The sequence below is a fragment of the Liolophura sinensis genome, chromosome 1 (genome assembly GCF_032854445.1).
Source record: "Liolophura sinensis isolate JHLJ2023 chromosome 1, CUHK_Ljap_v2, whole genome shotgun sequence".
Classification (NCBI taxonomy): Eukaryota; Metazoa; Mollusca; class Polyplacophora; order Chitonida; family Chitonidae; genus Liolophura; species Liolophura sinensis.
Window position 1 is genome coordinate 67,121,968 of NC_088295.1, and position 24,115 is coordinate 67,146,082.

The 24,115-nt window shown below is 38.7% G+C and overlaps 1 protein-coding gene across 1 annotated transcript in view; it reads left to right on the forward strand.

Annotated features, from left to right (window-relative positions):
* LOC135482084 (syntaxin-binding protein 5-like) overlaps positions 1 to 20,047 on the forward strand; it is an 81,355-nt gene extending 61,308 nt beyond the window's left edge. Inside the window, 15 exon segments of the mRNA XM_064761920.1 lie at positions 745 to 890; positions 1,297 to 1,385; positions 2,095 to 2,216; positions 5,431 to 6,505; positions 9,580 to 9,699; positions 10,259 to 10,381; positions 10,931 to 11,095; positions 12,553 to 12,653; positions 13,570 to 13,660; positions 14,209 to 14,317; positions 14,624 to 14,719; positions 15,639 to 15,658; positions 15,661 to 15,762; positions 17,641 to 17,762; positions 18,240 to 20,047. Coding sequence (XP_064617990.1) covers positions 745 to 890; positions 1,297 to 1,385; positions 2,095 to 2,216; positions 5,431 to 6,505; positions 9,580 to 9,699; positions 10,259 to 10,381; positions 10,931 to 11,095; positions 12,553 to 12,653; positions 13,570 to 13,660; positions 14,209 to 14,317; positions 14,624 to 14,719; positions 15,639 to 15,658; positions 15,661 to 15,762; positions 17,641 to 17,762; positions 18,240 to 18,377 — 2,619 coding nt within the window. The 3' untranslated portion in view covers positions 18,378 to 20,047.
* Positions 20,048 to 24,115: the final 4,068 nt, after the last annotated feature.

Genomic DNA, 24,115 nt, shown 5'->3' on the forward strand with positions numbered 1-24,115 from the left:
CATGTCACATCATTGCATGATTTTTTACATGCACTATTTTTATTCCTTAGTTGCAGTAGACTATTAAGTGTCATCAGAACACATTGGGTACTTTATTGCCTCGTTATATTTGTTCAGAAGCCTTGCTGTTTGCTTTGCCTGTTATAGCTCCAGATTTGCCTGGTTGGTTCAGGTGGCAGAAGCTATATACAGTGAAAGTTAAGCAAGATATATGGATTATTCTACATCTGCATATTAGGGGCCTGGAGACAGTTGATATCAATAGTATATGTGACATATTAACTTCTGTTTGGGTTAATTCCTGGCAGTGAGTACTAGCTATACGAAGTGTAACACATGTAATTGTATGTTTTGGTCACCTATTCTTGATATATTGTATAATCCAGCATTTATTTTAAGCCCTTTGTTGTACATATTGAGGTTCATTATTGATTTTCTCAAGACAAGTGGCTTATATAGAAGTACCAGTACTAATACAGTATAAGCACGTGTAATTTGGCTGCGAAACGTAGTCATATCTACATGTGGAGTCTTAGAAGTTATAATAAGTTACAGTTGAGTTTCAGGAGAACCAGTATTTTGATGGAAAAATTGACTAGATTTTGGGGTGCTTGTGTTTTGGGTGGGGAAAGGAGGGAATATTAGACCTCATCATCATGCGTGGGTACATTCACCTGGATAACTTGTACATGTGTGTATTCAAGTCCTGATGGTTAATATCTGTTGGTCCTTGTATGTTAGCAGGACAATGTCACCAGTGTGAAGGTAAGGACTGGCGCCCGGAAGTGGGGGCCTGGGTACCAGCCGTGCCTGGCCAGCGTCCTTACCTGGGTAGACGGAGAACCCCCGGGGAACGTCACAAGTATCTCCCTCAACTCTTCCTATGGACTGTGAGTTGCTAATGTCAACACCTTAATAATTCAGACCTTTCTCCTACAGCCACTTTTATCATAATCACTCTCAGTAAGTTAGTCTTCCGTTTTCATGGAGAAATGTTATAACAGGGTCGGTGGAAACTGAATATGGAATTGCTGATATTTCAATTATCATGATTTTATTTGTTTTTCTTGTTTTTTTTTTTTGTTTTGTTTTTTTTTTTTGTTTTTTTTTTATCATTTGGTTTGACCATAAAGACTTTAGGTTGTCTTACTGCTGGTAAAAGTAATATGTTATTTTAAAAATGTATATTAATCATTTAAATAATGAAGTATAAAAATTCATAATAGTATTTTGCTCAGATAACCTTAGGCCCTGATGTTGTTGTTTTTCATTATCATTGTTCTTGATCTTCATCAGCATGGCATATGGAAATGAGTCTGGCTTGGCAATTATAGACTTTCTGCAAAAGACATGTTTGCTAAACCTGGGCACCCCAGATTTATATGGTAAGGTGTTTGTCCTATATATTTTTGATTATTACCCATAATTTCTGCCCAGAATGTAATGAAATGAAATCAAGGGAAACAGATGCTATCCATATTTCATTTTATTACACTATGCAATGTCTGCAACCTTTTGTTAATTGTTTCCTCCATAATTGTTGATTTTAATGCAGTGTTTGGGTTGCTAAAAATAATTGTTTTTAGTGTTGTATCCTGGGGAGTGGGTTGCGGCTTAGTAGCTAAGACGCCTGTCAGTCAGTAGAATAAACCCAGGCATTGGTTCAATCATATCCTTGTATGCCACTCATGCGAAAGTTTGTCAATAAGTTATGTGAGAACTGACCGCCTGGGTCAGGGCCTATAGTTAGTGTCATAAAGCACATTTAGCACATGAGCAAGTGTCACAACATGTCCTATGGCTGATGGTACTGAAGACATTGGTTTGCTGTTGTAGATACAGTGTGCCTATTTTGTAATTATACGAGCTTTGAGACCAGGTTCCTAGTATATTAGTGTATTTCACCGGAGTTTGGCCAGAAAAATGCACTTTCAAAAGCACACACTGCCCAAAAACAAAACCCCTCTAGAGTAGCCATAAATGTTGGATGAATCAGTGAGAATTAAATAAAATTTGTCCCTTGAAGAAAGCTAAATTTCAGGTGAAATACACTATACTGGATTACAAAGATAACTGTCATGCCATTTTCTGTAGGCTCCATGGACCCTTATCAGAGGGCACCCAGGTCCCCAAAGGGCAAACGACCTGTGAATCTTGAGTGTGTTAGTCAAACCCCTGCCTTCAACGAGGAAGTGAAGTCCCCTACAAATGATCAAGTAGGTAGAAAACATTGGCTTGTGCTTCCCCAGGGCGGTAACTGTAATATTTCTATTAAAATGAACACAAGTTCTGCTTTGATCAGAGCTATAATTATTGCCTTTTTATGATATAATTATTATATCACCTGTCTCTTACACATATTTATTGATTTGAAGCAAACTTTAATGTGAAATTTCGTGTTAAATGCCGTGATAGAACGTTATAAATTCCGTGGAGAATATGAAAGCTGCTGCTTGTAGATGCTTATGTAAGAGAACATGGCATGTTACGTACTTGTATCTATTTGGACCTGTTTTACTGAAGCCAATTTCCCGTCATGGTCTCCTGGGTATTGTGACTGTTGAGTTTTATGATGATGTACATGTTTGTCACCCTGTTTAATACATTCTTTATCGGTATATCAAATTGCTTCCCCTATGTCAAAGTACCCTGTGTGTTTTATATTATACATGTAAAGCTGTGTTGATTGATTGAATAAATTTGCATGGTTAAAATCGATTTGCTCATGATAAATGAAAAGGTGTAATTGAAACATATACCAAAGAAAACACCTACCACTGAACACCTCCCCCCTCCCCCTTCACCTATCCTACCCACAATCCCCAAGACAAAAGAAATGAAATTAAAGACAAATTTATGAACAACAGTTAAGCATTGTAATTAATGCTTGGAATATTAAGCATTGAAATTGCTGCTTGAAGCATTCAGCATTGTTATTGCTGCTTGAGATGTTATGCATTGAAATGGCTGCTTGAACATCAGCCTCCTTATCCTGAAGAAAGTGGTATAGAGTGGAGGAGGACACATAGTTCTGATGAGCCATTGGTTGAGTGAACGGTGAACGGGTTTCAGCTTCCTTGTATATAAGCACATCAGGCTTTTTTTTATGCAATCCCCATGTGCACTAAGGACTGTACAGCGATATTGATTCTGGCACTCACTACACAACAGCCTATACATTGACATGAGGTACACTGTCAGGTGTTTGGATATTACTTGTGGTGATTTACTGGAGACACATTCTGAATGAGATTAGGCTCTGAGCATGGTGGAGGGGTACTAAGAAGACACAACAACAATGTACGTGTATCCACAACAACAATTTACGTCTATCCCACAACAACAATGTACGTGTATTCACAACAACGATTTACATGTATCCCACAACAACGATGTACGTGTGCCCCACAACAACAATGTACGTGTGCCCCACAACAGCAGTGTATGTGCATCCACAACAACGTACATGTGTCACTCTGTGGGTCATAGTCTGTCCCAGCACAGAACATGCACATTCCCTTCATCCAGGGTGCGCACAGTCCTTGAAACTTTTTGAAAGTGCCTAAAAAATACAATTTCATTTTCAAGTATTTAAAAGTCCTTAAAAAAGACAAATACTCCTGGAAACTCCTTGAAAATCTTAGTTTGTCCCGAACATTGTCTGCTGACCGCCGAGTCTGTATATCGAGAGCTCACTGATAATTTTCCCATAATCAGGGCTTCCGCTTGCATTCGCCATTGAAAAAATGCTAATATTTTTGGCGACAAATTTATATACTTAAGAAAAAATTATGTTATACAAATTCTACCATGAGAGTTTTCTGGGGTTTTTAGCAGATTTTCGCAATTTTTCTAATTAAAATAATCCACTTTATTTCATTTCAAACGGCCTCATGTCAGCAAAAACAACAACAACACAGTTGTATGGCGATTACTTCTACGATCTACAAAGCGCGTTCAGCATTGTTGCAAATTGACTTACATTAAATAATGAGAATCATGGCATTTTGGGGGATGCCTTTCATGGCCAATTGTTTAAAAAAAAAAAAAAAATATATCAAGGGAAATAAATCAAGGTAGAGCTACACCTGTAAATGAAGTTACCTCCCATGAAAAATTTAAACTTTTCCACTTAATAAACTATTTTTTTTTTTTTGGATCCAAAGTAAATGAAATGTTCCGTTACATAAATAACAGAACATGAATATGTGCCATTACATAAATGTGTACAACGTCTGGTTTTCTCTTGTCAGACTGTGTTACTCCAATGTACTGATCATAATGTTGTATTTAAATAAACTGAATTTACAAATTAATTATGTAACAAATTTTTCTGATAGAGGAAATTTTTTACTAGAATCTTACAAAAAGGTTGAAAAAAGGTTTGATTTTTATTTTTTTCAAAAAACAATAACATGCTGCCAAGCATTGGTCCATTATTTTGAGGGCAGTTGTTCTAAATGTAACATTTGATAAACTCCAGATATAGCTGGAAGAGACCAAGCTGATTCTAGCAGCTACACCTTGGCACATAAAAGCGAATTACAGAAGGAGACCTACAGAGTCATCGCCACTAAGGAAGTATGGCTAAAGAAAAATAGTATTTACTACAAAATCTGATGAGTGACTAAACTGACTGGCTAAAAAAAATACTGACCCAGAGGAAGCACTGCATAATGATATGTGGCATTCCTTGTCTTTTGACTAAGCCAATGCCGGGTCAAAGAATGTGTCTCATTAGAGGGGTGAAGGGCAGATATTTCTTGCAAAAGCAAGCGTACTATTCAATATACATGCATGCAAATTAAAGCATCTATAATTCAGACTTAAAATATGGTCAATGATTTGCACCATGGTATGTTTAAACTAGCCTGGAAAATGACAAAAACCTCTTGGGAAACTCATTGAAAACTCCTTGAATTTCATTTTCATATACCTGTACAATTCCTGTCATCACAAACTTTAGCCAGTTTAGCCCTACTTTATTTGGTGCATGAAGCAAATATGTTTTGGTCTTAATGCTTACAGTATGGGCTTTAAATATTTGTATGTAAAAATATCTCGACTTTTCAGATTTGTTTGTTCAGTTTCTGATTTGTAAACTGTTTATTTTATGTTGTAATCAACATCTTGGGGTTATTCTTAATTTTATTTTCTCAATCTAATGTAGAAATTTACTTTTTAACATATTTCGCTATTTCGCTTTTCTTTATATACATAAATTTTTTTCATCTTTCGCTATTTTTTTTTATTTTCATAGAAGAAACGATTGGGTAAGAGTGGGAAATTTTACTTTTTCATTAATAATGTGGCTGGCTTCACTTCACTAGTTTACTCAAACTGCTGTGTTTGATCATGCTTTTTTTTTAATTTGGGTGAGTTTTCTGGTTGATAGAAACAGTTTGGTTTTTGTTTTATGTTATATTTCAGTTCACCCCTTCCCCCTTTTTGAACGGCTCCCCTAGTCAGCCAGTGTCTTCCCCCATCACTAAATTCCGTTTTCAAGAACAGGGATTGTCAACAATTTCTGAGAAGCCTAAGGGATCACCCCATAATGCAAAAGGGCATGAGAAGCTGAAAAAAAGGCGTTCAAAACTTTCTGTAACTGTACCTGGAGACTCGCCTGATACAAAACTTGCCGCCAGTGACTCTGAGGCTCTAGAAAGCCCAGACAAAGATCCTCTCAGTCAGACATGGCATTTTGTTAAGTCAGAGCATCGCCCCCGCACAAGTAGCCCAGTCTCACAGCAGGTCTTCAAGATGCCTGCCCACAAAACAGTGTCGGATCCTTTCGGGAGAAGTCATGTCCCTCACCAGATACCACAGATTCCTCCAAAAGTGTCGGAGGACTTGTATAAAAACTCCACTTTGCGGCGGTCATCCTCTAATCCTGAACTGTCCGTTCTGGACACATGTAAACCTGAAGGCGAAGAGCCAAAACTGAAGTCAAAGAAATCCTTAAAACACCGAATTAGTAAGAAACTGAAACACTTCAGAAAAGATCATGATAAGCATTCACCTGAAGTTATGATATCTCCTCATCAGCCAGAGCATACCTTGACATGCTCTCCAGCGACGACGGAGACCGAAGAAGTTACGTGCTCGGAAAACAACAACATCAAGTTTGAGTTTGAGCAGAGTGACGGTAGTGGTGTGGTGGAGGAAGGTGTGGAGGCCACAGAGAGCCTGACAGAGGCTGGTGAGGAGGGCGAGACTGACCCCAGGGGCAGCACCAGCAGTGACAAAATCAACCCTGCAGATGCACCAAAGGGCTTCTTGCGTCGTGTCAGTACAAAGATGAGTGTCAAGCTCAAGTCACTGAGTACCAAGAATGAGCTGGAGGAGGAAGGGCAGGGTGGGGAAGGTGGCCGCAGTAAGTCTAAACACAAGCGGCCTAAGGATCCATTCAAAGTGGAGGTTGTAGACCTTAGTGAAGACAGTGTCAAGGAAGTACCAAATGTACGGCTAGTCAGCCTCACTCAGATCATGCACGGAAAGTTCAATGGTACGTCCTAGTTTTGGATAAAAGTCCTGTCTTAAAGCTGTAACGCACCTTGGGGGCCATTGCTTGTATCCCCTCCAGTTTGTCATTGAGCACAACCTATAACATCACAATCATTATGCTCTCTCGACTCATCTACATCCATATATACTCCCTCCTTCTTCCAGTGATACATCACCCTGGTCAGTTGCCATCGCCTCTACCATGTTATTCTCCCAGACTGCCTTTTTTGCCATAAACAGTCTACCATCCTCTCTCTCTGCCCAGGCCTAAGAGAAAATCCCGCCAGCTTTTCTGAATATGACCTACATGTACATATGCTCTCCAGCAAGTCAGCATGTAGGTGGAATTCAGTCACCTTGTGCCTCAAATATACCATTTTATACATCGACCCCAAGATCGCAGTGACTGCAGCTGCGTGAAACACAAGACATTATATTCCACTTGACCACACCTTAACAGTCTTCTCTAACCAAACCTGAAGGAGAGTGTGTGCTGTGAAGTGAGTGTGCTGTGACGTGTGTGTGTGTTTGTGCCAGCCTATGAACTAACCACTCCTTTGTGTTATCCTTTTTCAGGGTGAGACTAACCACCATGTTAGCATGCTACAGGAGTTCACCAACATTTTCCTTCTTGCAGCCAAGATAAGACTTAGACTTAGAATTTTAGTGTGTCTAGCCTCTGTCCAGAGCTAGCTCTGCCACTGCATGCGTTAGTGGTGCGTCTGGCCCCTCCTCACAGAGGGACCCACCTCGGCGGCCCGGTGCTAGCCAGCATGTTGGCCCGGCCACCTTTGTGTCTGTCTGTTTTTTTTTTCCTTTTGTACTATTAGCATGGTGTTTAGGTCTAGGTTGCAGCCAGATCCACCTGCGTTTGGGTTTGCCGATATGAATTTTTTTTTTTTTTTTTTTTTTTAATGTTTTGCGCCCTGGATTCCCTTCACGATAGTGAGCAGCATTGGGCCTCCTGACAGGGTGGCCCCAACAGGCATGTTCTCTCAATATTAACAAATCTGCATGGTGTTTTCTTCATTTTGATTTATTTCTAGATTAATGGGGTCTGTCTTAGCCCTACCAGTGCTAAGCAAAAGAAACAGCACCCTCCTGAATTGAGGCGAACAAAGTCCCAAGGTACCCGCAAAATTCAGAAGGCTCAAAGCAGTGCCTCCATGGAGGATACAAATGGTGGAGGTGCCCAAATTTTTAAAACCCGCCTCCTGCACATGTTTCACAATGCCCTTATCTCTGCCGGTGGAGAAGCTGCTTGATGGAACCTTGTAAACATCTTGCGTGAAAAGTTGATTTGCCTGCTCTGTCCAATAGTATGCATTGTTAATACCTGTTTTTCCAGTGATCAGTCAGTTGTTACAGGAGATAAATGCTGAAGCCGCCCAGAAGGTTCCATCTGGCTCAGTGTGTAGGGTAATGGCATTCTGAACTGTGTGCCAGAGGGTGGTACCATTTTATTGTTCTTTTATTCCCTTTTATCATACATTCTCCTTGTATTGTTGAAGTAACCCTATATGTGGATTGACTATGTCTCCCTCATTTGTGCTGCTGGTGACTTGTTCACCGAGGCTCCAATCTGTGACCCCCGTGGCCCCAGTCTGCCCCACTTGGACCCCAGCCTTAACCACCTAGGGGCCGCACCCTGGCATGTGGGCCTCTGTATAAGCTCGCATACAGGCCCTAAGGCTGTCTGGCAAGTCCTCCAGGAAGCAGATGCATGCTGTTCACTAGTTATTTACTGTTTTAATCTTAATTTTGATGTTTTCCCCCGGATGTATGGAAGTAGATAGATATCAGATGTTGTACACCAATGATAGTATGCTACATGTACTATTTTTCTTCTCTTACATGAATGAATGCCAATGAACAAATGTAAAAATATTGGTGCCATTTTCAAAATCTGAGTGAAATTTGAAAGTGGTACCTATATTCCTTGTTTTTCAATGGATGTTACAAAGGTACAAAAGAAAATGAGTAATGAAATTTTTACGTGCTCCGAATTTGAAAAAAATCAGTTCTTCAAAGTCCTCAAATAATCATGAAAATTTATACAGTGGGAAAAAAATTGAATGAGTAAAGTTGAGCAATGTGCAGTTCAATGGTATGATTTTTATTACTCTATATTTCACTAGAAATTTGAGTTTCGGTGTTTACGTTTTATGATTTGAACCAAATTTGCTTAATTTCACGTTGATGAATGTGTAGACAGTAGTTATTAATCCTCCTCATTTCCATTATGTATGTGACAGTAGATTTGCATGCCTTAATTAACGTGACAGGTGTAGACAGTGGTTAGAGGAGTAGCGCAGAGAATAACCATACCAACGTTTAACTGTATCTTAACTGTTAACTTTATATGTATACATTTTAAATGGTTTAAAGGTAGTTGGCATTAATAAAACAAAATTATGGTTAAAGGTGATTGTAATTTTTAATGAAATTTTGCTGTCAGTGTTGATGATTTCTCTTTCAAGTTCTTATTAAAACTACAGACTAAGCATTTTCATATATCTTTTACAAGATATGCTCACATACCTGATTTGCTGAAGATTGGATTGAATATTTTAAATATATTGAATTACATATGAATAATGTCATATTGTATGTTTGTTTGAATGGAAATTCTGCAGATATGATTATATGTAACTATATATTGTTATACATATTGTAACATATGCTAATTAACCTGTATGTACATGTTTGTCAGCGGTACATTGTGTGAATTTCTGCCTGCACTTCATGTATACAGTGTCCAACTCCACCCTCATAACCTGTACAGCACTCACATCTCTCACCTTGAATCTTTATGTTTACATGTAACTTCTTCTCTCCTGGAGAAAAATATATCTGATTTTACATTATATCATGGAATACTTTAGCTTGACTACATGTACTGGACAACTTAATTTGTTAAAAAAAGAATTTTTAATTTATTTTTATTTTGTTTCAAACTTCAAAGATTGAATGATCGTAAAAGAATATAGGCTAAGAGATAATGTTGCTATATTTACTTTGGAAATGGAAGTTATTACTTTGTTAACCCATGTTTTTGTGGTTGTTTGCTATCAGATAAAACAGATGGCTCATCGTTTTCTCGGTCAAGAAGCTCGAGCATGTCAAGCTTGGAAAACGTCACAAAGGAAGCGATCCAATGCCTGGTGTTTGCTGACTCTTATACCAGGAAAACTGGTACTGTCTTAGCATGTGTTACATAATTTTTACCTGTAGTACAGTCTTCTCTTACCATGTAAGTCTTGTTGGAGTACTGTTTTTAATTGCAAGAATTTGTGTGTTTAACAGACATGTAAATCTACGAAATTAAGAGGTTACTAACAAACATATTTCATTATTCTTAAGGAATATTACCACACTGCCTTTGATGAGGAATCCTTGATATATATAAATTTATCCCATTGAAGTCTTTTTTTGTGTGGGTTACATTTCACCTTGCATTTAAACGTTGTGCTTTGGTCTGAGCATGTACGACTGATGCCACATAATTAAATTCCTCCGCACCGCTTCACGGGCTTGTGCAAGCAGAGAAACAAGACAAAATATTCTCGCTGATTTGAGGCATAATTTTGTACATTTTTTATTTTCAATTTTCCATTTATGAGACAAACAGAATCTCCAAACTCGTAACTCTCGTACAAAATGTGTAGCAAATGTAGAACAAAGGGTCACATATTGGAGATCCTCTATATATAAATCTTTATTATTGTGTGACATTTTTCTGCTGATTTTATAGACAATTTCACAGCGCCATGTTTGTGGGTAGGCACCAGTTTGGGATCTGTTCTAGTCATTGTTTTGAACCTCCCACCACCTGGCGAGCAAAGATTGACACAACCAGTGATCGTCTCCCCAAGCGGTAAGTCTTCATGGAAGTCAAGTGAAGTGGAATGTGATGGTTTTTTTGTTTTTTGGAAGCTATTTTCATCAACAAATACTTACGAAACTGTGTGAAATTTCTTAAAACATTACTGATATCTTCCGACTTACATCATCATATATTTACATGGGTATCATCCTATAAGTGCATCTCCAGACAAATCTCAGAACATCTTTCTAAACCTAGTAAGATGAATGGGCATCCGAGGAATCTCTCAAGCTCATGCAGCTGTAAGGGCGATAAGGAGGGGGCTTTGACAAACTAACGCAGCAGTCTAATAACTACTGTAAATTCATGCATTATAGCCTTGTTTGTTTGGGAGAATCCCACTCTGTTTCTTCCAACCTGTGTGAACTTGTGAGACTCTAGAAATGTCAATCAGGCTTAGTATAGAACCGTCAGAATGTGACAAAATGTAGAACTTAGTCGTGGGTGAAGTTTTAGGTCAATTCCGTATATCCAGTATGTCTGGTTGATGCAAACTTCATTGGCTGACACACTCATTGTCTCCCCCTCATTCCCTTCCAGGTACAATATTTCGGCTGAAGGGCTCCATACTGACCATGTCCTTCCTGGACTGTAATGGGGTGCTGATTCCAACAATGACAGACCAGTGGAAAGACATCCACAGGGAACCCTCCAAAGATGAGAAGAAAGATAAAGACAAGTCAAGTCGTAAGTTAGAGATCATTAGTAAGTTCAAACGCCTTATTGACAACTTCTCAGTGTTGGACGTTCACTGCACTCTGTAGGTAGACACTTTTTTTTATTCCATTTTGGTGTTTCTGCAGTTTTTATGTACAATTTGATATTTGTGTGTCATATACCTAGCTGCATACAGGTGGTAAATAGAGAGTAATATAGGAATGGGGATTGTCAGCAGATATAAATATTGTTCAGAAGTTAAGTACATACATGGACAACTTGAGACCATGCTTACCTTTTTTTATTGGTTATTCATAAGGACTTTAGTTTTCTCTTTGATTTTTAGCATACAAAAGAAAATATTTTATCTGCGAATTGTATGCTTTCTTCAGTTTTTGTAATGATTGAACTTTTGTTTTCTTGCATATGAAAATATATCCTTGTGCATCACATTTTGACCAAGTTATTTTTTACATTTTTGCTTTGATATGATTGTTTTGCACGAAATCATAATTATACACCTAAGCAACTGTATCACTTTACCTTTTTAATGGGATGTCATTTCAGGTTTACATTATTGGATAGCTTTTCTTCTTTTTTAAATTTTTAAAAAAAAATTTTTTTATATTGAAAAGAGAGCTAGGTTTTGAAATATGTTATTGAATTACATGTAAGTGAAATTGTGTTTATGTATAGGTATTCCTTGTTCTTGTACATATAGCTTGACATTTTGTCAGTATTTGCCAGATCTATTATAGTATTGTATATATTGTATGATATATGTAACAGCACGAAAGCACAAATCCTTCAAAGTCACTTACTGGTAAAAACTGTGCATTTACGTCTTGGAGTAAATTTTTGCACTTCTTGTAAAATGTAGTGAAAGTAAATGTACTTGAAGATGGCATCTGTACCCCAGTACAGTTAGTTGATGATGTTGATGTTGTTACAGTGTACCCCTTTTTTTTATCGCACCCTGCGCATCATTTCAGACTGCTAGCGACATGTCTTATACATTATTCCTTTAGTTGTTGGCCATCTTTGTGTAAGTGAAAATTTCCAGAGTATATGTCATTAAGCGTCAGTCAAATCAGGTAAATTTTAATTGCCTGAATTTAAATCGAAATAGTGAGGTATAGTTGCCATAGTTGACCATGAAGTGTGCGAGGAGCATCTTACTTTCTATACATCCAGACTTGCTGATTAATTTGTGATATTTGGACATGCAGTTGTGATATATGTAACTTTTTTATGAACATGTGTACTTGAAGGTGTTTTTCATACACTAGTGCTAAACACTTGAATTCTTTAATCAATGTAAAAATATGTCTTAAGACCCTGTGAAATATATGTGGAATTTTGATTGCTTTTACATCTAATTGTATCAGATTTACTGATAATGGCACCAAATATGTTTAATACATACATGTACCATGACACTGATTGGCCGTATTCCTGTGTTGTGTTAATGGGTTTTATAACAATGTTCTTGTTTCCTGTTCCAGGACAACAATCTGTGTGTAGTAAACCGAAGATTTCCCCATCTCCCTCAACAGATGTCCTGGACAGGCAGTTTGCTATCATAGTGTCAGAAAAACAAGCCCGGGTAAGTTGATGTACCTTGCTTCCTGAGGAACCCCATAGAAAAACTGGTAGTTTATAAGACTATCTCAGCAGATATCCGTTTATGCAGGATTGATTGGAATTCGGGATCAGAAATGGAAAAGATGTCTGCAATTGTATTCTTTGTCTTGTATTTCATTGTGCTATGGACCTTAGCGTGGGGGGGGGGGGGGGGGGGGGGACAACTGTTAACTTAACCAGCTACACTGTCAAAGAAATAGATCAAGATGTATGTGTAGCTGAGTGAGTAAGGTCCAACTCCGTACCATGAGAAAGCTGTAGATCCCACCACACTTAGTCTTTATAGGGGCCTTAGTGTCAATTAGACAGAAGCAGTTGACCGAATGGTAGTCATTTGCACAGACTTCCATCCACTGAAGAACAAATGAATCATCTTCCATGAATAAGATTTGTACCCTATATGAACATTAATTTCACCCATTTGTCCATGCCCATTTTTCCTGATTCTGACGGTTCCATTGATTTTAGAAAGGTGTTTTGAGGTTTGCTGGAAACATGGGATGATATCTTACTGGTAAATTGTGAGTTTCAGCTCTGAAAATAATATTTTGTGACATTTATTTGCCTCAAAAAGTGCACTTTTGTGGCCAAACTTTTAGATCATTTAGGGTAAGTCTGACTGCAAAGGTTCTGGAGTATACCATTAAACAACAACAACAATGCAGCTTCATGACTTGAAGGGTCTTCACTGGCCAAGTGGAGATGTGGGTGCTCGTGGGAAGTCCACTAGCCTTAAACCAATGAGGTTATGTGTTCAATTTTTTGCTCTTTGGCGGACTGTCGAAGTGTGGTGGTTTTGTTTGGTGTCTGACTCTTTAAAAGGTGAATGTGAATTAAAAAATACAAGTATAAGGATTTGAACGTTTTGTCTTCCACAGGTTATGTCATTACCTTCCCAAACCTGTGCTTACAAAGTCAAAGTGACAGATACCTCTTTTGTAGTCAAGGCTGAAGTCGTTGGAATACGAGGTACATCATCTCTTAACATTTATGTGCAAAGTGTTAAGCACCAACAAGTTTTGGCTTTATATGTTAAAATTTACTGAAAAAAAAGATGCATGTTCTTTGTTACTACAAGGAAATAAGGTATTTAAATGGTTGCAGAAAAACTTAAGTGGTGGCATAAAAAGTATCATTTTTAGGCTTTTTTTTTTACGTGCTTATGAAAGTGCATTTTTACATACCATACCAAACTTCAGATGGAATACAGTACATGCCAGTACTTACCAGATAGGTTCCAAAAATTCGCTGCACACATGCGTTTGAGTTATTAAATTGTTATCAGAATGGAAGCCTCTGTGTTGTGTACACAATTTGCCTGATTCTCCTTTTAAATAGTTAAGATTTGTTGTTCAGTCTGACAGATCTCTCCCAAAGGTAGGGAGTTTAGCTGAAATAATGTCATGGTGTTTGCATAGTGTGTCACTTTGTGGCAGAAATGTTAAAAACCATTTCAATAAATAAATGAAGTAGTCTGTTTGTGATTTTGTCACAGTTACCCTTGTGTTTATTTACAGACAGCGTGTGCCTATGCTGCTACGTAGGCAACGGGCGATTGATGGCATTTAGTTTACCAAGCCTTAAACTTCTCCTTGATAAAAATTATCTCCCTTTAACAGACCTAAGGTAAGTTATTGTTTTATATATATATTGAAACTAAATATTTGCAGACCCTGGTATAATAACCCAGTAGATGAACTCCTGGCCAGTAAGGTAACTTGCTCACAGTTCATGCTTCTTCAGCTGCAGCTTTCCAGTCAGAGCAGTTTTTGATGTACCTGGTGAAGGGTGTTGATTTATTACTGCTATTCTGTTTGTTTTCAGTTGTTTCAGGTTGAAAATCCTTGAGCAAGGTGTTTAACTACAAATAAAGGAAATGAATAATTATACAGGTGCTGTAGTAATCTGTGTCTCTCACCTTGTGTTTTTCAGAGTGGCCCGGACATTTAGCTTCAGTAGTAATGGTCATGCCCTATACCTCTGCTCACCCACGGAGGTTCAGAAAATGACTATATCATCTGATATCAGGTAACATATGTATCAGACACACCCATGATATGTCCACTCAGCTAATTTTCATTGTATGATTTGTATAAAATCATGTGGTTTACCTGATTACAACTTCAAGCAAGATATCTTTTTTGCAGATTATCCAAGCAAGTTTGCTTTTTTGCAGATTCTTAAATCAGTTTACATTTACTCAGTTCAACTTTACCACTATAATAAACACAACTTAAACAAGCTTTATTCAGCTTAATGAAAAAAAAAATGATACAACTTTAATAAACATTTGATACAGCTGAAACCTACACTTGGGGAGCGTATAGAAACACCAAGGTCGCCGGCCCAAATGAAACCAATTACGTAATGGTTTGACAGAAACACCAGGGTCGCCAGCCCAAATGGGACCAATTACGTAATGGTTTGACAGAAACACCAGGGTCGCCAGCCCAAATGGACCAATTACGTAATGGTTTGACAGAAACACCAGGGTCGCCAGTCCAAATGGACCAATTACGTAATGTTTGACAGAAACACCAGGGTCGCCGGCCCAAATGAACCAATTACGTAATGGTTTGACAGAAACACCAGGGTCGCCAGTCCAAATGGACCAATTACGTAATGGTTTGACAGAAACACCAGGGTCGCCAGCCAAATGAACCAATTACGTAATGGTTTGACAGAAACACCAGGGTCGCCAGCCCAAATGGACCAATTATGTAATGGTTTGACAGAAACACCAGGGTCGCCGGCCCAAATGGACCAATTACGTAATGATAACCCTGAATAATGTTACACGAGTGGCTGTGCTGGGCTGACAACGGCGGTGTTAGGCACATTGTAAGTTACCTTAACATGTAAACTTTAATGTACGCCATCTGAGAAAAGAAAAGAGAACAGTGTGAATCATGAGCCACATTTATTGTTTTTATTTTTCTTTGCACAGTGTCAGCCTGAATGAGATGTTAGAGACCTGTTCCTTCCATGCGAGACCCCAGAAGCTCCTAAACTAGGCTTCTTCAAGAATTTCTTTGGTGCAACAGGGTCAACCCTGGACCGTGAAGAGCTCTGTAAGTGACTGGTTTTCAGTATATCAAGATATTGTACATTTCACTGCTTGTGTGGAGTGCGTAGCTATACATGCTACCTTGAAGATGGTAGAGCAGTTTAATTTATTTGATTTTATTTATTTGATTGGTGTTACTCAAGAATATTCCACTTATATGACGGCGACCAGCAATTATGGTGGGAAGAAACCGGGTAGAGCCCGCGGAAACCCAGGACCATTCGCAGGTTGCTGGCAGACCTTCCCATGTATGGTAGAGCAGTTTAAGTAAGTTATTTTATGTCCATGTACATGAAAGAGTTCTTGACAGTACAGTCATGTACTGTACATGTATGCAAGATACACTGTATACTTCACTTATGCCAACTACCTGACTTTGTGTTTATGTATGTGTAGGATACTCGTCTATGGCCAGCGACCTGTGGATGGTTGTGGGTTTCCGCCGGGCTCTGCCTGGTTTCCTCCCACCATAATGCTGGCTGCCGTCATATAAGTGAAATATTCTTGAGCACGGCGTAAAACACCAATCAAATAAATAAATAAATAAATAAATAAATACTCGTCTATGTGCTTGAAATATAGCTATGACAGCTCATTATCTGTGTCTTGTATATATGCAGGATACATGTTTTTGTCGATGTGTCTGTGACTGCTCACTGCCTGTTGCCTGTGACTGCTCACAGTCTGTGTGTTTTACATGTATGCTGGATACATGTTCTTGTCGATGCTGCCTGTGACTGCTCACTGCCTGTGTGTTTTACATGTATGCTGGATACATGTTCTTGTCGATGCTGCCTGTGACTGCTCACTGCCTGTGTGTTTTAACGTGTATGCTGGATAGATGTTCTTATCGATGCTGCCTGTGAAAGCTCACTGCCTGTGTGCTTTAACGTGTATGCTGGATACATGTTCTTGTCGATGTTGCCTGTGACTGCTCACTGCCTGTGTGTTTTACATGTATGCAGGGCACATGTTCTTGTCGATGTTGCCTGTGACTGCTCACTGGCTGTGTGTTTTACATGTATGCTGGATACATGTTCTTGTCGATGTGCCTGTGACTGCTCACTGCCTGTGTGTTTTAACGTGTATGCTGGATACATGTTCTTGTCGATGTTGCCTGTGACTGCTCACTGTCTGTGTGTTTTTAACGTGTATGCTGGATAGATGTTCTTATCGATGTTGCCTGTGACTGCTCACTGCCTGTGTGTTTTAACGTGTATGCTGGATAGATGTTCTTATCGATGTTGCCTGTGACTGCTCACTGCCTGTGTGTTTTAACGTGTATGCGGGATACATGTTCTTGTCGATGTTGCCTGTGACTGCTCACTGCCTGTGTGTTTTACATGTATCTGGATACATGTTCTTGTCGATGTTGCCTGTGACTGCTCACTGCCTGTGTGTTTTACATGTATACTGGATACATGTTCTTGTCGATGTTGCCTGTGACTGCTCACTGCCTGTGTGTTTTAACGTGTATCTGGATAGATGTTCTTATCGATGTTGCCTGTGACTGCTCACTGCCTGTGTGTTTTAACGTGTATGCTGGATAGATGTTCTTGTCGATGTTGCCTGTGACTGCTCACAGTCTGTGTGTTTTAACATGTATGCTGGATAGATGTTCTTGTCGATGTTGCCTGTGACTGCTCACTGCCTGTGTGTTTTAACATGTATACTGGATACATGTTCTTGTCGATGTTGCCTGTGACTGCTCACAGTCTGTGTGTTTTAACATGTATGCTGGATAGATGTTCTTGTTGATGTTGCCTGTGACTGCTCACTGGCTGTGTGTTTTACATGTATCTGGTTACATGTACATGTACTTCTCCATGTACTTGAGTCATACCTATGACTGCTCACTGCCTGTGTGTTATCCGTTTTACAGTTGGCGAGGCAAGTGGGAAGGCATCTAAAGGGCTAGCTAAATTAATCCCAGGCTCAGGAGGCATGCAGCACCTACAGGCTCAGTCTGGCTCCGTCATGGGAGAGGTGGCCAGAACCAGACAGGTATGCTTATACGCTTAGTTCTGACAGAACGCTCTGCTCACAGGTACAAGTAGGCTACGTACCTAGGGATTTGGGATTTTAAGCTTTTAAGTGTTTCTTGATGCTTAGTATCAACTGCATTTGTGTCTTGTTGAAGGCGTAAGTGGGGTGTACATGTATTGTGTACTACAAAAGAACCAGTTGTTCTAGAATGCCACATTGCGAACATTGTCTGAGAATATATAGAATACATTAAAGTTTCATTTGTAGGCCTTGGATGTATTTTATAGATTATGATTTTACAACAGTCAGTTAGCTTGAGACAAAGAAAATACAATGCTTCGCCCCGCTCATGTGGTGGTCAGCCAACTAGATAGTGCTGTTAATGCATCCTAACCATTGCACAGGCTGGCCACCAGTAGGCTAGAGGCTCTCTACTGGATTACAAGTGCTCAGACATTGATGTGCGTGTACATGTATTTTTATGCAATTTAACAGGCGCTGTCAGAGAGAGGGGAGAAATTAGGAGAACTAGATGAGAAGACAGCTCAGATGATGGCTCAGGCTGAGAGTTTTCATAATGCGGCTCACCAAATCATGCAAAAATACAAGGATAAGAAATGGTACCAGTTCTGAAGGAGTCCTTAATGCCCTTTCCTGGATACTGTTCATTATACCAAGGTGCACGTAGACTGCTGCAGTCAGTATGTTTCCCTATACAGGATAGACTTGTGTCAGGCCAACGTGCCATGTGCGCTGACTGTCTACCCTGGACACTACTGAACTGTTAGGACTGTCCCAAAATTTGACTGATACGGGAAGCTTTGGTGTGGATGTAGGTGGGAGTTAACAAGGGGTTGCGCCTACTCGCTTGCACGCACATGAATTGAGGAGAAGAGATTGAGGGATTTATGGCTCCCATGTGATAGCCCAGGCCCCAGACACTGATATTATAGTACAGAACAAATGACCAGAAGAAATCGCCAGATAGACGTTGTTGTTTTTATGAGGTTAAAAGTTTGGAGTAATCCACTAGGCATTGGTTTCTAAACGCTCTTACTACAAAGTCAGCCAGTGGAACTGCATCTGCATTTTTCTTACAAACTCATAATATCTGTTCCCGGAGTTTTATTGTTAAGATTCTGTTAATAATACATTGGCAAAGTATGCTGTAGTACTGCTGTTTTATAGAGATTAAGTAAGATCATATCGAAGCCCATTTGACTGAAATTATGGGTCACATAGAATAAAACTTTGACCTCTGGCATGTTTAAACAAGTGAACTTCCATTCAGCATCAATATGTGTTACTTCTCAAGTCAGGGCACTGTAATGTTGTGTACAAATTAATTATAGATAATATATATCTATTTCTACTTGGCAGTTTTTACCTTTCGTTAAATGTTACCATTTCAAATAATATCGTGGGAGGCTTTTAACAAATTTTAACAGCCTGTATATAATTATTTATTTTTATCCTTTTACTTCATTTTGTGTGATAATGAGACTAGGGCAGTTACCATGTGGAGAATTTTATAGCTCCTACATCTATTTGTGACTGAGCTGATATCAGGGAATTATCTGAAGGCACTTCTGTTTTGATTAGCTGCAATTAGAAGAACAATTTACATGTAGAGCTAAGCCGGTATTTAATACTTAAGAAACTGAAGTAACATCAACATCAATCATGAATTTGTGACCCAGTTTAATAAGTAGAGGGCATTGTGGAACTTGGTTTCATTGGCTCAAGAATGGGAGTTGACCAAAAGAAGTCACTAATTTGATATGGCATCATTCGAGGACTTAACAATTGTCACCTCAATAAATTTGTATTTGGTTTATGAGATGGGTTTCTGCAGAGGGTTTAATCTGCGCTCCAGTTTTGTGTTCCTTGTTGTCCAGTTTTTTGGTAAGAAATGCCTATTATTGGAACTCGGCTGAGTTGAAATGAGCAGTTCTGGGCAAGACAGTCATGTAAGATGACACAAATTACTTCCATGTTGAATTGTAGGTATGCTGGAGAGGTGGACATGGTACTACATTTGTTGACCACTGTGTGTATATATATTATACTAATGACTGCTCCTTGTAAACTAATCTGTTGAGATGTGTACAATGTCTAGGGGTATACTCAATTTTACCCCCTTTGTCTGTACATACATATAGGGTATGGCTTGTCACAGTGTTACGATAATGCACCCATTTCTTTTATTTACGAATTTGATGATATGTATAGAGCTTTTGGTTGTATGCCCCTTTTAAACAGGTGGAGGATGATGGCATACACACACACACACATGCACACACACACACACACACACACACACATATATATATACATACATACATACATGTAAATTGTATATTAGCTGTTAATACTTGACGATTTGTTACAGTGTTGATGGGGGGGACCAGAACTGTGTTTGCATGGAGCTATGTGCCCAGTATCTCATTCCTCTAGACCAGGTGGTACAGAGTTGTGACTTCTGCTACTTGCATAATTTGTATAGATTGATTGAGTTCTCTGCCCTTGTCTTGCAACCTCGCACCCCCACCACCACCCCCTTCCCTTCCATTGTGGGATAATACATGTAGCTGCCCCACAGATGTTGGACTGTATTATTAGTTGGTATAAAGGGTGTTGGGAGGTGACTGGCTTCGTGCAATATTTTCTATATACGTACAGCACCGGTATCAGTCAGTTTGGTGAAGTATAGTACAAACATTAGGGGACTGATGGGCGGAGTCTGCAGTGCTAGACAGGCGTATCTTTTACTGGGTTTATTTAATATTTATTTGTACTATAGCTGAGTGATAATTGCGTTTTAATGATGTTATTAGCACCCACAAACCAGTCTTATATATCCTGTTTTATGTCCTTCTGTCCAGTGATATTTTCTTAATTATTTCACAATGAGTGAATTAGTCCACAATTGAAACATCATTTTTAAGACATAAATTAAATATTTCTTATTGTTTATTCCTCAACATTCACAACATTCTTGAGTTTATACGCTGTTGTGTTATTGGAATGTGAATTTTTGAAGATTCGTTTTTAAAGGAAGTTATTTGTTAAATGCAAAATCCTTGCTTTGCCAGTCATAATTTTGCCATCATTTTACATTGTGGCATTGTTGAAGAAAATCGGTTACTATGGACTCCTGTTACTTATCAGAATTATTTCTTTGAGTTCCTTTACAAACTTTATCTTGGATGTAAATTGGAGGCTTTGATTTGGTCATGATATCTTTGATAACATGGCAAAGATAACTGGACACACCAATGCATATTATGAAGTAACCATTTCGGAATTACTCAGCTTTGAAATACACCGTATATAGAATGAAGTGAACATGTTCATTTTTGACACTTTTTCTTGACGTTAAAGTAGACATGTTGATAAGCATGTACAGTTTGAATTTAGGACTTAAAAGGTTGAATTAAAAGTGCAAAGGTGTCCCTGGAAAACTCTAGTCTTTCACAAACTACCTAGATTTCACCAGTATTATGGCTAGTTTGCGTCCAGAATAGTAGTATGCCTAATAAGTAACACAGCCTAGTAAGATAAATCTCCTGTAATATAACAACAGTTTAACTGATAACACAACAGTGAAAGATGCTGGCATGGTGTGCGCAGAAATTTAACTGAACCTTTTTTTTTCAGGGAGGTAATTCTTTTATCTGTTTTCCTTTTTAATTTTGAATTATTGCTGCATGTATATTGTATAGGTCATTCATTTGGAGCACGCCAAATGGGTTGTGTCTTCGTGTACTGATGTATGTCTGATGTTTTGTCTTTCCTTTCTCTTTTTCCCTGCCAACATCAGTAAATAGAAATATGAAGTTGGGTATGAGATGATTTTAGTTAGGTCGTTGGGTGAAGAAAGTTGATTTTGTACGACTCAACAACATTAATTATATCAAAATCTACAACAATAAACCTTTTTGTGAGAGCTGAAGTGATCATACTAGAGGTAATACCTCCCTGTACTAAATGCAACATTTAGAGGCCATTTGTGTAGAAAAGCCATGAATTGTCCAGGGGGAATGTCTCCCGACATAAGCAAATCTAACTGTATCATTGGTATACACCCCAACATTCATTTACATTCTACCTGTAGCTTAATCAGATATGCTTGAAATATCCTCAGAAAAGTGGACTGCAGCAAGCGAAAGAAAACAAGTTAGATTTGATTTGGGCTGGTGTAATATAGAACAGCACCCAGATTTGGAACTTTAAAATCCCTCAGATTGTAGTTTGACCACAGATGTAATGGATATTGGCTCTATAAAATGTTGACATATTGTTATTTCGGTTACATTGACTCTTTCTTTGTCATCTAGAGCAAGTTTCTGATTTAAATGTAGATGTATTAGTGCTAGGAGTTTTACGTGTTTTATGACATAGGTTAGACATCCAGGGATGGACTCTCCTGTCATATTTGGTCAAAGCAAGAGATTTTGAGATTTAAAATGAAAGATTTTGACTTCATTTTTGGGTCAAACTTTGTTTAAACTACTAGCTGATGGAGAGAAAACTTAGTTTGTGTTTTTCGCTTTCGTAAACTGTATGGTACAAGGTACTAATTAAAACTTCTCTATTGATAAACATTTCCACTTTGTCTCATGGTAAGAAAATGTAATCCAAACATTCCCCAAAGCAAAACAAGCTTTTGTCTGGTTCAGTGTGGTAAATGTTATATTCCGATCTCCCTGAAAGATGTTTCCATTTTCCTCGTTTTGTTGTTTTTGTTTTTTTTTTGGGGTGGTGGGGGTAAAATCTTGTCCACCATTTGGCTGTTGTTTCTGAATAAATCTTGAGATCTCCACTCTACATCAAAGTACATTTTTTGTGATAGGCTAAGATATGAACAAACTAATTGCAATATCCTCTGTAAATTAATTGCATATTATACACACCCATATATATAATATAATATATATATATATAAATATCTATATGAAACATTAAATTGTGATCCATATTTTGTTGATGGGCTCGCAGACTTTGCCCTACTCACTCATGTGTGGACAGGTGACTATTTTTAACCATTCCATTTCTGTTACTTTGTGATGAAGTTGGAGCACGTGCATTCTGCTGATATTGTAATTATTCTCGTCCTCAGACTTTTGATTGGCTAAGGTCCTTAAATACTAGTGATCAGCTCCATCTAGTGGTGACCTAATTAGAGCTAAAGAATACTACTGTCCGTGATGTCTAGAATTCTCACTTTATCTGTACAGGCCTGTAGAAAATTCTCACCTATTTACAGGTAATAAACATGTTAATTCAAACATAATTTAAACTCTTTATTTTCTATGCTTTATGTGGATGTTGAATTGGTATTGAAGGCCTGAATTAAGCCAGTTGTGCCTGGTTGGTGCCGAAGGTCTTAGTGAACAAAGTTTGATTGATTGTTTGGCTCTCAGGCCATACGTGAGAAGGTCTTCCAGCAACCTGTGGATGGTCGTGGGCTTCCTCTGGACTCGGCACAGTTTACTCCCACACAAAATGCTGACTGTCATCGTATGAGTGAAATATTCTCAAGTACAACATAAAACACCAATCAAATAAATAAATAAATTGGATTGTGCTGAAGGGCTTTGTGGCAAATTTAAATAAGGTATGCAAAGAGTAATGCTGCAGCCCTTGTGCCCTGCGTAACTGCCATACACCTGCGACCATTGGAAGATCATACTAGTCCCAGCATTCATGCGCTTACAAGTGTGACACACTTCACCAGAGAACCAAGGAGTAAGCTACATAGCTTTGAACTGCTTTGTTATAGGCAGGAAGGAGTTTTACAAATTCACCATTAGAGGAATTGTTGGTTATGTTGAAGGTCTTTAACAAACTCTGAACATTTGGTACTCAATGCATTGAAGAACAGACTGGTTTATTGGTGTTGATGGCCAAAAAATCAGCCAACCAAGTGTTTGGATGGTAATGAAGACATTAATCAACGCCTTACGCCCAGTTGATGACCACTTTGGTGGCCTAGTGGTTAAAATAGTTACCAACGATTGGCTGTCTGAGTTCTGTGGGTAGCCACTGCAGCCCTACTATTGGCCAAAAACCTTAACCAAACTGGACACCGAACCCGACAGCATCTGATCCCCGTCTCACAATATCTCTCCTTACCTTGTACAGGCAAGCTTAAAATGGTACTTACTGCTACCTTGCTTGACACGTCAGCATAATGGGGTGAACTGCGTGGTGTCTTCAGCATAAAACTTCAAAGGCATACACTCGGCCTGCCACAAGAAGACAGTATATACACAGGCCGAATGACTTCTCGTCATGTGATGTAAAACCCCACCACACATACGATTAATTGATGGTTAATGCTTTACACAGCTGACTGCATAGTTCCT